General features: G+C 35.2%; 1 protein-coding gene across 4 annotated transcripts in view; it reads left to right on the top strand.

Moving 5' to 3' along the window:
- The window catches only part of TBC1D19 (TBC1 domain family member 19), a 167,988-nt gene that overhangs the window by 50,466 nt on the left and 101,515 nt on the right, over positions 1-16,007 (top strand). For all 4 annotated transcript variants that reach the window (XM_035005183.1, XM_035005184.1, XM_035005181.1 and 1 more), the window contains 4 exons: positions 5,244-5,318; positions 6,516-6,579; positions 7,561-7,607; positions 11,913-12,023. In XM_035005183.1, the coding sequence (XP_034861074.1) occupies positions 5,244-5,318; positions 6,516-6,579; positions 7,561-7,607; positions 11,913-12,023 (297 nt within the window). The remainder of the gene's footprint in view (positions 1-5,243; positions 5,319-6,515; positions 6,580-7,560; positions 7,608-11,912; positions 12,024-16,007) is intronic.

The raw sequence follows: 16,007 nt of genomic DNA, 5'->3' as shown, positions 1-16,007 counted from the left end.
AAAGAAGAGAATAAAATATTAACAGTGGTTATTTTTGGCTGATCGACATTTATGGATACTTGTTATTCTATTCTTTTCATATTGTTCTTTTTTCCAAATTATCTAGAATAAATGTGTTACTTTTATAGTGAGAGAATTACTAAAATCTTTCTCCTTTAGCTAGCTGGGTTATAACTCTTATGCTTTATTTTTTTCAGAGTTAAGGAAATAATTTTTTAATTTTATAATTTCATAGTTTTTTACACTCTAAATTATATGGCTTCTAAAGACTTACTTACTTTAGTTGTTATAAAAAAGTAGCAAGGCAATAGGTAATACCGAATTAGAGATTTCAATACAATTGTGATTCTTTTGTAATTTTTTTGCTTCTCATGGCTTAGAAATTACCTTATTTATAAAACTCATGAAATCCTTTGACTTAATACATAGATTCCAGTTGTTAGGGAAACTGATTTGAAGGCAACAATAATTTCATTTGGAGAGGATATGGGTTTAGGTAAAAGGTAATGTCTTCCTATTAAACATTTTAAATGTAAAAGGCCATTCATTTTTCTTTTAAATAGCATTTTCAAGCTTTATTTATTTCATAAGTCTTTTAGGCAGAAACCATTGTTTTCTTTGTATCTTGCATTAGTGTGCTGTCATTTTCAATAGTTTATCTGCCATTTCCACTTCTTTTTCTGTGTGTGCTAAATGTATATTGATATTTTAATTTCAATAATAGCCAGGACTATGATTTTTTTTTGAGCATTTATTTTTGAGACTTTGGGCTTGTTTAGTCATGTCTACAGATAGAGCCTGAGAAAAGTTATCTATAAAACTGGGGAGTGGAAGTGGATCCAACCTCTCAAGTTCATGTCCTTTTGCTTGAATACTTTTGGAAACAGGGAAGTCAGGATTTCACTAACATAATCCATTTCAGTTAAGCCTTTCTACTTATTGGAAAATTTCTTTCTCTTATTAAACGGTCATTTGCTCCTTACAACATTTACTCACTGGTCATAGTTTTATGCTTGGCACATAGAAAGCATTCCATACATGTCAGTCAGTGAGGCAGCAAGTAAACAAAGGAATGAAGGAGTACCCCTGAATTCAGATTAGAGTTCTTGAGGGAACCTAAAGGATAACCCAGGTTGCAAGCAACCGCTTTCATCTTGGATTTCCCCTCATTGTCAGGAAATTCTATTCCTCTTTCTGATGTCAATAGAAATGACTTTTCTGACTACCCAAGATTTCTATGGAAATAACCTGTCCGATCATCTGACTGAAGTTCTTGTAAGCGGTACCTTGGAAGAGCCCTGCTGACCTTGGCATTGTGTCATAAATATGGAATAGGGAGTGGGGAGGAAGACATGGTGAACCACTGGAGTTACTTTTCTTTCAGTATTTTTAGGCTTTGAAAAAAGTGGTTTGTATTTTATTAACAACTAGAAGTTTTGACATACCTAGCTCCCTGTTTCCTTGCTTACTCTTTTTTGTTCTTTCTGTGTGTGTGGCATATGGGCTAATACAGCCCTTGTGACCTTTTTGAACCGGTCTCATGTTATTTGTGTATCTGTCCTATCTTCCCCACTCCCACGACAAAAGTGATGTGTTTCTTAGAGACAGGGATGCCGTTTTATTCATCTTTAGTGGTATGTGTTTCAATAAATGTTTGTTGAATCAAAATCTTTTCATTATTTGAATTTTTAGCTATAACACCTCATGTCCCCCTCTTCTAGCCACAAAAATCCCAATTTTTCTGAATTTAATATTCTTTTCCTCTTATTTTTAGTTATGCTTTCTTCTCTTCTGGATTATTTCTAAGTTCCTGCTTTAGTTGTGGAGCACATAAAAATGATAATTGAATAAAGATTTGTTCAACATTGCTTCAGTTCTTAATATTCTTTCTCATTCTACTCTCATGTGCTCCTTTTAGAAGTTTCCTCATTTAGGGACACCTGGGTGGCTCAGTCTTTAAGCGTCTGCCTTCAGCTCAGGTCATGGTCCCAGGGTCCTGGGATCAAGCCCCGCATCAGGCTCCCTGCTCAGTGGGAAGCCTGCTTCTCCCTCTCCCACTCCCCCTGCTTGTGTTCCCTCTCTCGCTGTGTCTCTCTCTATCAAATAAATAAATAAAATCTTTAAAAAATAAAAAAAGTTTCCTCATTCATGCCCTGCATGGGGCTCCCTGTTCAGTAGGGAGTCTGCTTCTCCCTCTCTCTCTGCCCCTCCCCCTACTCGTGTTCTCTCTCTCTCCCCCACTCTCTCTTGCAAATAAATAAAATCTTAAAGTTTCCTCATTCATAAAATGAAGGTAATGATACATATCTCACAGGATTAATAAAGTAATATATGTAAATTATGTGGCTGTTTCCAAACTCTTTTCTTTCAGAATGCTTTCTTCTGTTGTCTGATTCCTTTTCTGTGTAACTTTTTTCCTTAACTATTTTCTCTCTATATTACATTGCCCTATATTACATCTAATTGAATTACATTCAATTTCAAATTGGTAAATTGAAATACTTGGTAGTGGGGGCTATCCATTTAGGAGAACTATGATTAATCATTTAAAAATTGTACTTTCTAGAAAACACTTGAATGAGATGTTTTTACCAAAATAATTTTTTAAAAGAGTCATTAACAAATATGTTTCAGGATATCTTTTTGAGGTGTCATTCCAGAAGATGTCACTCTATTTTGAATGGCCTTCATGTTTTTTAGTAGGCTTTATACTGTATTAAGATTGTGTATTGCGGTCTTAAAAATGTGTATATGTATTATGTACGTATTATGAGCCACACATTGATGTCTGTTGTAACTTTTTGTTTTTATGTCCGTGATTAGTGTCTTTCTATCAGTTCAAGAGCCTTTTTATGTGTGGTTGAAAATGAGAATACTTGGAATCATAATTCAATAATAGCATTTGGTTCTTTATATAATGAAATAAGTGATACAAATTCAAGGATTGGATTTTTCTTACTTTTAATTTTTTTTAAAGATTTTTTTTTTTTTTATTTGAGAGAGAGCATGAGAGAAAGAGTGAGCACAAGCAGGGGGGAGGGGCAAAGGGAGAGAGAGAAACAAACTCTCCACTGAGCAGGGAGCCCCATGCAGGACTCAATCCCAGGACCCTGGGATCATGACCTGGGCTGGAGGCAGACGTTTAACTGACTGAGCCACCCAGGCGCTCCAGGGACTGGATTCTTAATCTTTATGCAAATTTTATTTTTATAGTAATGATTGAATTAAAATTACTTTTTTCTTTTCCAAAATAAGCTTTCTTGTATCTTTTTCCCCTACAGTCTGGAGTGGGGGAAGGGAGTGACAGAAGACTTATTAGAGGAAATATTTAAGCTGAGACATGAAAGTTGAGTAAGATTTATTCAGATAAATTGAGGATAAGGATGTTGGGGGTGGAAGTGGGTTTTATTGTTATAACTAATGTTTGATCATGAATAAGGTGCTCAAATGTATTTTAAGTCTTGGATCTAAGAGAAATATTTACAGTAAAAAAAAAAGAGAGAGAGATAATTGAAAATAAACCAGTAAATGGGATTAGTTTTGTCAGTATTTCATATAATTTATGAAGAGTATTCTTTTACTCCTGAAAATCTATTTCTATATATTTCGTGAACTAAGACTGATACATTTCACACAGCTCTATATCTCTCCTATAGATGAATGCTTTTTTTTCACTCATTACTTAGGCCATTGTATCAAAATTTTTTAAAATGCTTGCAACATTAGAGTAGAAATCTGTTCCATCATTGAGTATCTATAATGTGCTAGACAAAGTGTGATTATGTGCTATGATAGGTGAAGGAAGGGGTGCTGTTAGAGATTATAAGCAAAGGCACTTAATACCATCTGGGGTGAGGGACCAGGAAGAGAAGGCTTAATAGAGGTGAAGACCTGAAAGCTGAATAAGATTTATTCAGATAATAGGAATAAGTATGTTGGGGATGGGAGTAGAGCATGGAGAGTATATTCCAGATAAAGAGGGTAATGCATTTAAATATATGTGTTAAGGAGGAAGCTATGGCCAATAATAGCTGTAGTAAAAGTTATCATTATTGAATGATTATTATTATCATTATTATGTCACTGTTCCAAGCACTTTACATCTTTAATCTTTATAACAACCACATAAAGGAGCTATTATTATTATTATTCTACTTTTATTGACTGGATATAACTGTCCATTATCAATAATGTTATATATAGTTCTCCTCTCTTGGTCTAAATTTTGAAGCTTTGGTATTATTTTATTTTGGTTTCAGTGTGTTGGAAGTGGCCTATTGGCATGTTTTAGTAAAAAGACCAAAAAAAAAAGTTATGACATTTTAGCTTGGTGTTAAAAAGAATAATTTACTAAAACATGGTATATGTGGATAATCAATTTATGACAGACTATTGAAAAGAACTTATTATTTCAAGTTTAAAAGAGATACGGGGGTTAGAGAAGAAGGTAATCAATGCTGCAAAAAAACAATAAGACAAATCCAGATTATAACACATCCTGCAAGATAACTGGCCTGGACTCCTCAAAAAAGTCAGTATCATGAAAAAGAAAAGGACAAAGAGACTCTAGATTCAGCTACATGGGAAGAGACATAACAACCAAATGTAATGTAATGCATGCATTTTTAATGGATTGTGGATTAAAAAAAACTATAAAAGATATTTTGGAGACAACTGGAAAAGTTTGATGGTGGACTAAGTATTAGATGATGTGAAATATTATTGCTAATGTTCTTAGGTGTGATAGTGATATTGTGGTTATTATGTAGGAGAAGGTTCTTACTAGAACATTCATGCTGAAGTATTTAGGACTGAAATGTCTTGGTTGGAAAAATGACAATATAATAATTCCTGTAAAGTTTTATTTTTACTAGGTTATTAATGGGATTTCTGAGTATCAAACATTTACAAAATGCTTAAATGTAATTTACTTTTTTATTACCTGCTATTTTTTCTTATAATACGGATTGTTGATTTTTTAACCTATCCTCATCACCATCCTCCCCTAGAACATCAGTTCTATGAGGACTGAAACCTTCTGTTCATGGCTTAATTCACAGCACTAAGGATAGTATCTGGCACGTAGTAGGCAGTAATCAATATTTGTTGAGTAAACTAATGAATGAAGTTAACCAATCTCAACCAACCTCACCATTTCTATATAACTCATAATATCTTTAATTTTTTTTGAATTTGTTTTGGTATTGTTAATCAGAAACAATAATTAGTTCTTTATATTTCAGGGAAGCTGGGAAAAAAGAATTTTGAAGAGTTTAAATAGTATGTGCACTGAACTGAGTATCCCATTGGCACGAAAGGTACTTTTAACATTTAAGTATTTTATTGTGAATCAAATACTAGGAGACCATGAAGTTGTAACTGTTAGGCAGATTTATCTTTTTTTTTTAAACCAGTGTATCAGTTTGTTTTGAAACAAAAATCTGTAAAAGGCCACTTACATGGGTGTATTCTAAATAGGTTTCTATTACATATACTGCAGTGCTTTTTGTAATGAAGCATATCTTGAGAGTAAATAAAAATACGGTATATAATCTACATACAGATTATTTAGAAATTTGTCTGTAAAGGTTATAAGTGTTATAAATGTACTTTAAGAATTTTAATTACCTTTGGTCTCCTTACTTTTGACCAATTAGCACAATAAGCATATTTTTTGAATTAGAGATGGGGTTCAGGCATACTATCATCTTGTAATAGCCAGTATGGTACCATCTTTCAGGGTTAACATAGAGAATGGAAAGGTGATTTGTCATCTCTCTGTTGACCTGTTTAGTTCTAATAGTAGTAGTATCAGATCTAATTCTCAACATTTATCTGTCACTATGGGCTTTGAGCGGGGAGAGGTAAAGAGGAAGAGAAGAACCACTTGAGGAATGCTCTGGATTCTTTTTGGCTGCTCCTGAGTAGGGAAAACATGTTTCTCTTTACTTTATTCTCCCTACCTGCTATTTATTCCTTGTCATGGGACAGGATATTGTGGATGAACTTTGGATAATAGCCAAGGACAAGTCAGTGAAGGCACCAGAAGGATGGTGTAAAAAAACAGATACATTTATATGGAAAACTGTCAAAGTATGTAGTATTGTGTAATATACTGTCTTTCATATAGGAAGATGATGGTACTGACTCACAGTCATACTCTCTTGGCCTGTCCCCCTTGCGATGCATTTCTGAGGTTGCTGGATGGGGTAAGAGATGTAGTATGTGGCTGAGGAGCAGTTTTTCTTTGTGAAATTTACTGGCCAGTAGAGATCATTTACCTTCTTTTCTTGGGCTCATTAGTATCACATTCTACCTGAGCCATTGAGACTAGATATAATAGTTAAATAACAATAATTTAAGAGTAATTCCAAAAAAAGTTCACCATATGTAATGAAATTATTTTTTTCTTATGGTAGCTTATTCAAACTTTTAGATAAGTTATTGGTTCTTATTTTTCAGCTGCATTGCTAAACTTCACAAAATGAAACCAATTTTAAAATTACCTTTTTTAGAGGCCAGTTGGAGAACAGAAAGAACTGCTCAATAAATGGAATGAAATGGGAACTGATGAACCAGGTATATGAACAACTTTTTTCAAAATGTGGAAGTAGGAAACAAATTGCCTTTTTAATTGTGGATCCAAAATAACAAATTTAACAATTCTTTTGGAAAGATAGCAGTTTTCCTTCCCTGCTAATTACTATCCTCTACTTTTTTTGCTTAAACTTCTACTTTGCAGTTTAAAAATTCCTAACTTTGGCCAATGTTTTATGTTATTTCGAGAATATTTAATTCAATTACCCTTTTTTAAAGGAGCATTTGAAAACATTTTTATAGTAAAGTAGATTAAATCTTTCAGTGGATTTCTTAGACTCATAATTAAGGTAAATATTTTTCAGGCTCTAAAGATAGGTTAAATGGTGAAAAGTTTTGAGACTTCTTAATGTTTTTAAGTATTTATTTTGTTTCATTTTAATGGTTAAAATGGAGTCAATCAATTTTATAAACATATGAGTGACAACTATATCTCATTTACTATGATAAATAGATGCATATAATTGTATAGATAGACATGTACATAATCCCTCACCACTCCTTTAAAAATAAGTGTGGGGGACTGGGCAAGAAATAAGTACTGTACTAGAGGAGCAATGTGTTATACAAGCTCAAAAGGGAAAACAGTTCAATACAACTAGAGGAATTCACTAAGAAAGTATTATTTATGTTCTGTGTACTTTGAGAATACTCATATAGAACTTTTATGTTATATTGACATTGTTTTTTCAATTCAGTTATAAACTTACTACAGATTTATGAAGGGGAGTCTTTTAATTTCTTCCAGAATATGTCATCTTAGGCTGTTAAGGGAAGGGACTGCCTTTTCATTTTTGTGTTCCCAATACTTAAGACAATGAGTGACAAATTATCGATACTCTGCAAGTTTGAATTAATCTAGCTGCATAGTAACATATGAAAGAGTCATTCACATTTATATTAATAAGCATTTATATGTTGTATTAATTGAAATTTTGTTCTAATCTATTTTATTAATTCCAGATTTAAGCCTTTTCAGACCTGTTTATGCACCAAAGGATTTTCTGGAGGTAGGTTATTTTGGATCAATATAGGTATATTAATGAGGGAAAAAATGTGGAAGAAATGATGATATAAGAATATCTCCAGGCAGAGGAATCACCATGTATAAAGCCCTAGAGTCACTGAAGCAGTAGAATGACATGATCAGATTTGTGTTTGGAAATAGCTCTTGGAAAATACATTGGAATGTGGAGAGATTAGAGGCAAAAAAATCAATTAGGAAGATTTTGATTAAAAACTAGTAATTGTAAATCAGGTAGCCTGTCGCCTGGCCCATATGGATGCTCAGTGAATCTTTTCCTTTTTTAGTACTCCCCTGTTTGAGTAGTCTAGGCAAGACATGAAGGAGCCTCCTAACTGGTCTTCATACTCCACCCTTGCCCACCCAGAATCTGTTCTCACTGCAGTTCCCAGAGGAAGCCCTTTAGGTACCATTCCAAATAAACCACTCCTCTGGTATCCAGCACTTACCCACCTCATTCTACTTAAAAGCCAAAGTCAAGGGGCGCCTGGGTGGCTCAGTCGTTAAGCGTCTGCCTTCGGTTCAGGTCATGGTCCCAGGGTCCTGGGATCGAGCCCCGCATCGGGCTCCCTGCTCGGCGGGAAGCCTGCTTCTCCCTCTCCCACTCCCCCTGCTTGCGTTCCCTCTCTCGCTGTGTCTCTCTCTGTCAAATAAATAAATAAAATCTTAAAAAATAAAATAAAAAAAAAAAGCCAAAGTCATGACAGTGGCATCAAATATCCTATTTGATCTGATACCCCCTTACATCTCTGAGTTCATCTCCTATAACTTGTCCCTGATTTGTTCTACTCCAGCTACTTTAGCCTCCTTGCTTTCCCCCAGCTTCCTCCCACCTGAGGGCCTTTGCTCCTTGTTTTCTCTGCCCGCAGTGCTTTTTCCTCAGATACTTGTCTGCATGTTCCCTCATTTCTTATGTCTTTGCTTTAAATGTCACCTTCTTGGCAAAGCCTTCCCCCCACCCCCCTGCTTGGAACTCCTGTTAGCCTTTTCCTACTTTGTTTTTCGTCATAGCATTTATCATTATATAACATTCTCTTTTTCTATTTTGCTTATTGCCTGCCTTCCCCTATTAAATGGAAGATCTGTAAGGGCAGGAGCTTCTCTTTCTGTTTTGTGCATTCCTGCAACAATTACAGAGTCAGATAATGGAAGACACTCACAGGACTTCACAGGATTTAACCACAGAAGGCTTTTGTTTCAGCAAGAGAAAGAAAGCACATACAAATACAAAGAGATACAAACTTCCAGGGATAGCTCCTAGGACCCTTTGTTAGTTGCACAGGACATGCTTTGTCTTTGGGTTATGAACTATCAAGATACAAGTGAGATACACTGGCCTTGGGAGTCTAGACACAAGTTTCCCCACGGGTCTTTTATATCCCCACTGGTAAATCACGTGAAACCAACAATCTGTACATTTTCAAGAAACAATATAAATAAACTGATATGGACTATCTCCAGGGGACATTAAATAGCACAGTATAAACGACTAGTTAGTATATTTCATCCCATCTTGGCCAAGGGTCACTCCAGACATCCAGGTGTCCCTGGAGATAAGCATAGAGCTACCACAAACCAGCTGCAAGTTAACTGTTCCATCTCCAACAGGTAGAATAGTGCTTAGCACATAGTTGCTCAATAAAGAGGTCTTGAATGAATGAGTAAAAGAATGAATAAATCTTTCACATTTTCTTTTTATTTCTTTTCTGAACTGTTGTCTCTGATACTAGTTTGCCAGCATAAAACATGTGGTTGATGCTTGAACAGCGCAGGGGTTCTGATCCCATGCATAGTCGAAAATCCGCATAAAACTTTTGACTCCCCCGAAACTTAACTACTGATAGTCTACTGTTGACTGGAAATCTTACTGATAGCATAACAGTCAATGAACACATATTGTGTATGTTATATGTATTATATACTGTATTCTTACAATAAAGTATGCTAGAAGAAAGAAAATATTAAAATCATAAAGAAAAGAAAACATTTACAGTACTGTACTATAAAAAGTCTGCATTTGAGTGGACCCATGCAGTTCAAACCTGTGTTGTTCAAGAGTCAACTGTAGTATGTCTCCTTTTTTTTTTTTTTGAGAGAGAGAGAGACCAAGGTGGGGGGGTGGGGGATGTGAGGGGTAGAGGGAGAGGGAGAGAGAGAATCTTAAGCAGGCTCCATGCTCAGCACAGAGCCCAAAGCGGGCTTCGATTTCACAGCCCTGAGATCAGGACCTGAGCTGATATTAAGAGTCGGACATTTAACTGACTGAGCCACCCAGGCTCCCCAACTGTAATCTCCTTTTAACTCTAAGGAGAAGTTAGTTTGGTCAGAAACTGCCTTTATGGTGATGGTGTTATTTCTCTTAGCTTGTTAAAGATTTCTCCCAAACTCTTCCCTTTTCTAGTACTTAAGGACCAAAAGTTCGTGTAATTTTTGTATGGTTATCTTTAACTATGTTTTCTCCTTAATAATCATAACATTCTGTTTCCTTCAGGACTGTTGACACATTGATCCTTTTATTATTCAGGCTGAGATTCTTCTTTAACTAAAAAACATTGTCTATAATTACATCCTTACAGTTGCTGCTTTTCTAATATTTTCTCTTTTCTATTACCTACATATTCATTGTTTCTTTCTCTTTTCTATCCTACGTTTGTGAGGTTCCTGTATAGTATAATCCCTTGTTTGTGTAATTAGACTAAAATTGCATTGTTCTATATTAGTCTGCATTTAGCACTGTTAATTCTTTGCTATATTTTTATTTTTTTTAACAAATAACATTGCTATTTTTAGTTTCAATTTAGTGTTTGCAATTTTAGGAAACTGTTTTGGCATTATAGCACATTCCATTTTATCAGTGATTAGTTATCAGTTCATTAATCCCTTTCTCAGGTATGGTAGTATTTCTATTACCATAATCTCCTTCACTGGATTTTTTTATTTTTTAAGCTTTTATTTAAATTCCAGTTAATTAATATACAGTGTAATATTAGTTTCCGTGTACAATATAGTGATTCAACATTTCCATACATCGCCTCTTGCTCATCACAAGTGTGCTCTTTAATTCCCATCACCTATTTTACCCATCCCCCACCCACCTACCCTCTGGTAACCATCAGTTTGTTCTCTATAGTTAAGATTGTGTGTCTTGGTTTGTCTCTTTTTTTCCCCATGATCATTTTTTTGTTTCTTAAATTCCACATATGAGTGAGATCATATGGTATTTGTCTTTCTCTGACTGACTAATTTCACTTAGCATCATACTCTCTAGTTCCATCTATGTCATTGCACTGGATTCTTGATTTTTTTTCCTCAAGACTTTCAATTTAAAAATATTTTTTAAATTGTAATTATTCTTTCCTAAAAATGTATGTTAATTGTTAGAAAAATAAGAAAACACACATAAGAAGAAAAATTTTTAAAAATTACTTTAATACCATCACACAGGAATAAACACTACATTATTATACATTTTTTAACTGAATATATTGTGAATATTTTTCTATGTCATTACTTACATTACCTATATTAATTAAGGCAAATGCCATTGTATTTTATTATATAAATTAACTATAATTTATTTAAGTAATTCCCTCTAATGGAATGTTTAAGTTGTTTCATATTTTTCTGCTATAAACAGTACTTCATTGACATTCTTTCTGTACTGTCTTTGCAAACATCTTAATTATTTCCATAATCATACTTATAGAAGTACGATTTCTAGATTAAAGGGTATGTAAATGTCTAAGACTTTTTTTATCTGCTTAATTTTGGAAAGTATGTAAACGGTTTTTCTTGTTAGCTTGGCTTCTGAATTTTTTTTTCTAGTGGGTTTGGTTTAGAGGCAATACCCTTCAGTATTATTTCCCCTATCTCTCTAAAAATGTTGTCAGTGGCTGTTTTTAAAAGGGCTAGAGTTGATTCTAAAATTTTCCCTGGCAAATATTATAATCAAGCAATTTTTATTTCTCTATCACCTTCCCTGGTTAAATATTATAATGAAGCAATTTTTATTTTTTATTACCATCAAAAGGTTTTTCATTCTAACTAAATTCTTAACTTTTTAGACTTTCATATGGTAGATCACCAGTTGGAATATTAAATTTAAAGCATGTTTATGGTATTTTAACATTTCAATACAATTGAATAGTTTTTTAAAATGTAATTAAAGTATATGCATAGCCCCAAATAGTTTTTAATTTTGTGGTGATACACCAAGAATATTACTGCCAATTTTATAAGTGTAAACATTCTATAAAGAAACTAACCAATTTTGTTGGATTTGTTTTTAAAGGTGTTAATTAATCTTCGCAACCCAAATTATGAAAATGGTGATTCTCTTAGTTTCAGGACTCATTTGGGTTTAATCCAAGTACCTCTGAAAGTAAAAGACATCCCTGAATTGGTAAGTATAGGCATTTCAAAATATTACATATTTTAGAAGACAGCCATTAGAAAAATATTTTAGTGCAGCATATATCTAAAGCAACAGGACTGTCTGCTCATTAAATAAATTAAGTGAAAGGTTTGTTTTTTATTGTCAATATGTTATATAGACAGTGAGTTACTTTGCTGGTAACTCATGAGCTTTCATGGACCTATAAATGCTTTTGCTTTTTTCTCATTTTAACCAACAGCATATACTTATAAGACAGCTTGTTGCGATTCAGGTGCATGATCTATGGCAATATAACTCATTGAAACAAGTTGTGAATTTTATTAAAAAGTTTTAAAGAATGTACATTTTATTTAATTCAACCAACCTTTATTAAGCTTAACAGGATGAGGCACTGAGGGAGAAAAGGAAAGGGAAGATGAGGTAGAGATTGTCTTTGCTCTGGAAACTATCACATTTCGGTGAGGAAGTTAGTGTTAAAATAGAGCAATATAGAAAGGTGGGGAGAATTCCTAATGGTGGAGTTAAGAAATTATCACTCCTTCTTTTGCTGATCACCCCAAGGCAATAAGGAGCACAGAACTATAAATACTGTCATTGGTGAAACTAGGAAACAACTTATAGCTCTGTTAATGTATTCAGTTGGAGAACTGGTAGGAAAATGATAAATGACTTAAACATGAAAGAAGGTCAAGCTCAAATGCCTCTCTCTAGAAGATGGGAGATACAGATGAGAGGCATGCCAATTATCAGCTTATCTTTTAGCTCTATATCCACCTTTTTTTGCTCTGCTTTATTATGCTGGAGCTAGATCTTACAAACATTCCTCTTTTGCTAACTGGCTTGATGTTAGGCTTTATCAGTAGAAGGTTCTGGAGGGGCACTGCAGACCATAACAAGAAAAAGGAACTTCCCTTCCTGGTTCCTATGTTCGGAAGGCAGCCGATCAGCATGGAGAAACCAGCTCCAGACTGTGCCCTGACAAGTTTCTTCACCCATCCCCTAATCCCCATGAACATTCCTGGGGTAGCCATTCTCTCTCCTTAAAAGACTGAATCTGGGGCACCTGGGTGGCTCAGTCAGTTAAGTGTCTGCCTTCTGCTCAGATCATGATCTCAAGGGTCCTGGGATTGAGCCCCACATTGGGCTCCCTGCTCAGCGGGGAGCCTGCTTCTCCCTTTCCCTCTACTCCTCCCCACCACTTTCTCTCTCTCTCTCTCTCTCAAATAAATAAATAAAATCTTTAAAAAAAAAAAGACTGAATCTCATGGAATCCAAAGTAGAAAACAAACAAAAAAGAGAATAAACTCACAAATACAGAGAACAAACTAGTGGGTATCAGAGTGGAGAGTGGTGGGGAGATGGGCAAAATAGGTGAAGAGGATTAAAAGGTACAAACTTCCAGTTAGAAAATAAATAAAGCACGGGGCTGAAAAGTACAGCATAGAGAATATAGTAGGTAATAGTGTAATAACTTTGATAACAGATGGTAACTACAACTTACTATGGTGAGAATTTCGTAAAAAAAGAAAGTCTGAATCTCAGTCTTGAGGGCAAGGGGGACCCTTTCCTGAGTTCTTAGATCCTTCTTGGTTCCTTCTTGATCAGTCTAGAAGTCATAGTTGCTTTTTGCATTTGCTAATTCTATTCTTCCCTGTTCATATTTCTGGTATGATTTCTATTTTCTGACTGATACAAGAAGCAAGATGATTTTCTCCATAGAACTTTGGAAAGGCTCAAGAATTGGAGACACCACATGTTATAGAAGGCCTTGGTGAGCAATAGGGTTGAAAATGAGACTGTGTGAAAGTCTGTATCAGGAGACAGTAGACCTACAGACTCCTACCACCTTGCATATTCAGATGACTCCTCCTTCCCCACAGGAGACCAGAGACATATTCATGAGAGAAAAAGAATCAGAAAGGCTAAGAATTCAGAGACTTCAGATTTAGAGCAGTACAGGAATGAGACACTATTTTGAAAACAGAAATTAAGTGAAAGTTGACCAAATGATGAGACTGATACCCTCATCCCCTACCTCCATCACTGTGCCTGCCCAGTTCTCTCCCTCTACTGCATCCTATGCCCTATCCTTGCAGACACAGCTTCCCCTTCGATTGCCTCATTCCTAAATATGACTGACCAGCCTAGGATCTCCAGATATTTGAAATCTTCCAATTTGAAAGGCAGAAACCAAAATTAAAACCAAAAAAAGAAAAATAGCCAATTTAGGGAATGAATGCTTATCATGAGCACTAATTGTTTTAGGTTTAGAGTTACATTCACACTCACAGGATACAATAGGTCATAACCTGGCATAGGTTCACTTAGATTTGTAGAATAGGACAGGACAGAAAACATAGCATGTCTGTATATCACGTAGATCTTCACTGGGATTCCTTACAGCCAATCCTATGCTACTTCCCAGCCCCGACAAGGAATGCATGCACTTGGAAGTGACAAAATTACATAGGTACAACATAGGGAAGTCATACACGATAGGAACTGTTTCTTATAATGCACATGAGCATAACTTCCAAGTCCTATCAAGAGACACCACACCAGGCAACTAAGGCCTGTGTTTTCTAATAGATTTTTATAGTCCACTCACAGTCTTCTATTTCAAATGTAATTTATCATCAAGGGTCATATTTTTTCAGTAAAGTCCATTGCTTAGTAATGTAGCTGGCATTCCTTTGCCACAATTTGTGTGTACATGTGTATATGTGGTGTGTGTGAGATCCAGAACACAGGGCAACAGTGCTGGGAGAAGGTAAACCCAAGGTCATCTTCACATGGACAAAGAGGTTAACCTATTAAACATTTCTTTCCAATAGAAGACTTAATCCATTAATATTCTCAGAGAAGATACTACTCATGAAACAAGAATTACACAAGAACAGAGTTTCATTAAAACCACAAAACATGAGAGAATGAAAAAGAACATTTAGGAATCAAAAATATGGTAGGAGAGTTGAAAACAAAGGTGAGGAAATCTCTATCTGAAGACAAAACAAGGGGCGCCTAGGTGGCTCAGTCGTTAGGCATCTGCCTTCGGCTTGAGTCATGATCCCGGGGTCCTGGGATCAAGCCCCACATTGGGCTCTCTGCTCAGCGGGAAACCCGCTTCTTCCTCTCCCACTCCCCCTGCTTGTGTTCCCTCTCTCGCTGTCTCTCTCTCTCTCTGTCAAAATAAATAAATAAAATCTTAAAAAAAAAAAAAAAAAAAAGAAGACAAAACAAAAGCAAAAAGCCAACGAGATGAAAAATAAGAGGGAAAAGATTTTTTTTTTTACCTGGATGATAAATCCAGAAGGGCTAACATCTGACTAGTAGGAGTTCCAGAAAGAGAAAACAGTGGTAAGGGAATTCTTAAAATTCCCAAGACCTGAAAGATAGGAATCTCTGGTATGAAAAGGTCCCCACCCACTTTCCAATGCCATGAATGAAAGAAGACCAATATCAAGGCCCCTGAAAAGAAGACTCTAAAAACTTTATAGAAGGAAAATAGAATACATATAAAGTGTCAGGAATTAGAGTGGCATCTGACTTCTCAGCAGCAAAACTGGAAGCCAGAAGATTTTGAAGTAATCCCTTTAACAATCCAAATGATTTCAAGCCAAGAATTCTGTATGTAGCCAACAGTTAATCAGATGTGAGGTTGGAGTAGACATTTTCAGATATATGTGATCTAAAATATTTACTCTTATTTGGGGAACTATTACCAAAACCTCCAAAACAAGCTCATAAAGAGAGCAAAATAGGGGAACCCAGGAAATAGGGTTCCAACCTAAGAGAAGAAAAATTTCCAGAATGAGAATGAAAAGAAGTTTCAGGGCAAAGGGTGTGCAATAGGACCAGAGCACAGGGATTCCAGATTGAAGCAAGAGGTGGAGGGTTCCAGGATGAATGCCTGCCAAGAAAAGTTTGACCACATGCAAAATTATATTGTGGAGGGTCTTTTCAGAGTTGTTGAAGGGTAAAGGAAGAGAT

Source organism: Mirounga leonina, unplaced genomic scaffold (assembly GCF_011800145.1).
Source record: "Mirounga leonina isolate KUSES-001 unplaced genomic scaffold, KU_Mleo_1.0 Mir_129, whole genome shotgun sequence".
Taxonomy (NCBI): domain Eukaryota; kingdom Metazoa; phylum Chordata; class Mammalia; order Carnivora; family Phocidae; genus Mirounga; species Mirounga leonina.
Note: the sequence above shows the minus strand (reverse complement) of the source record. Positions and strands in the feature narration are given on the sequence as shown.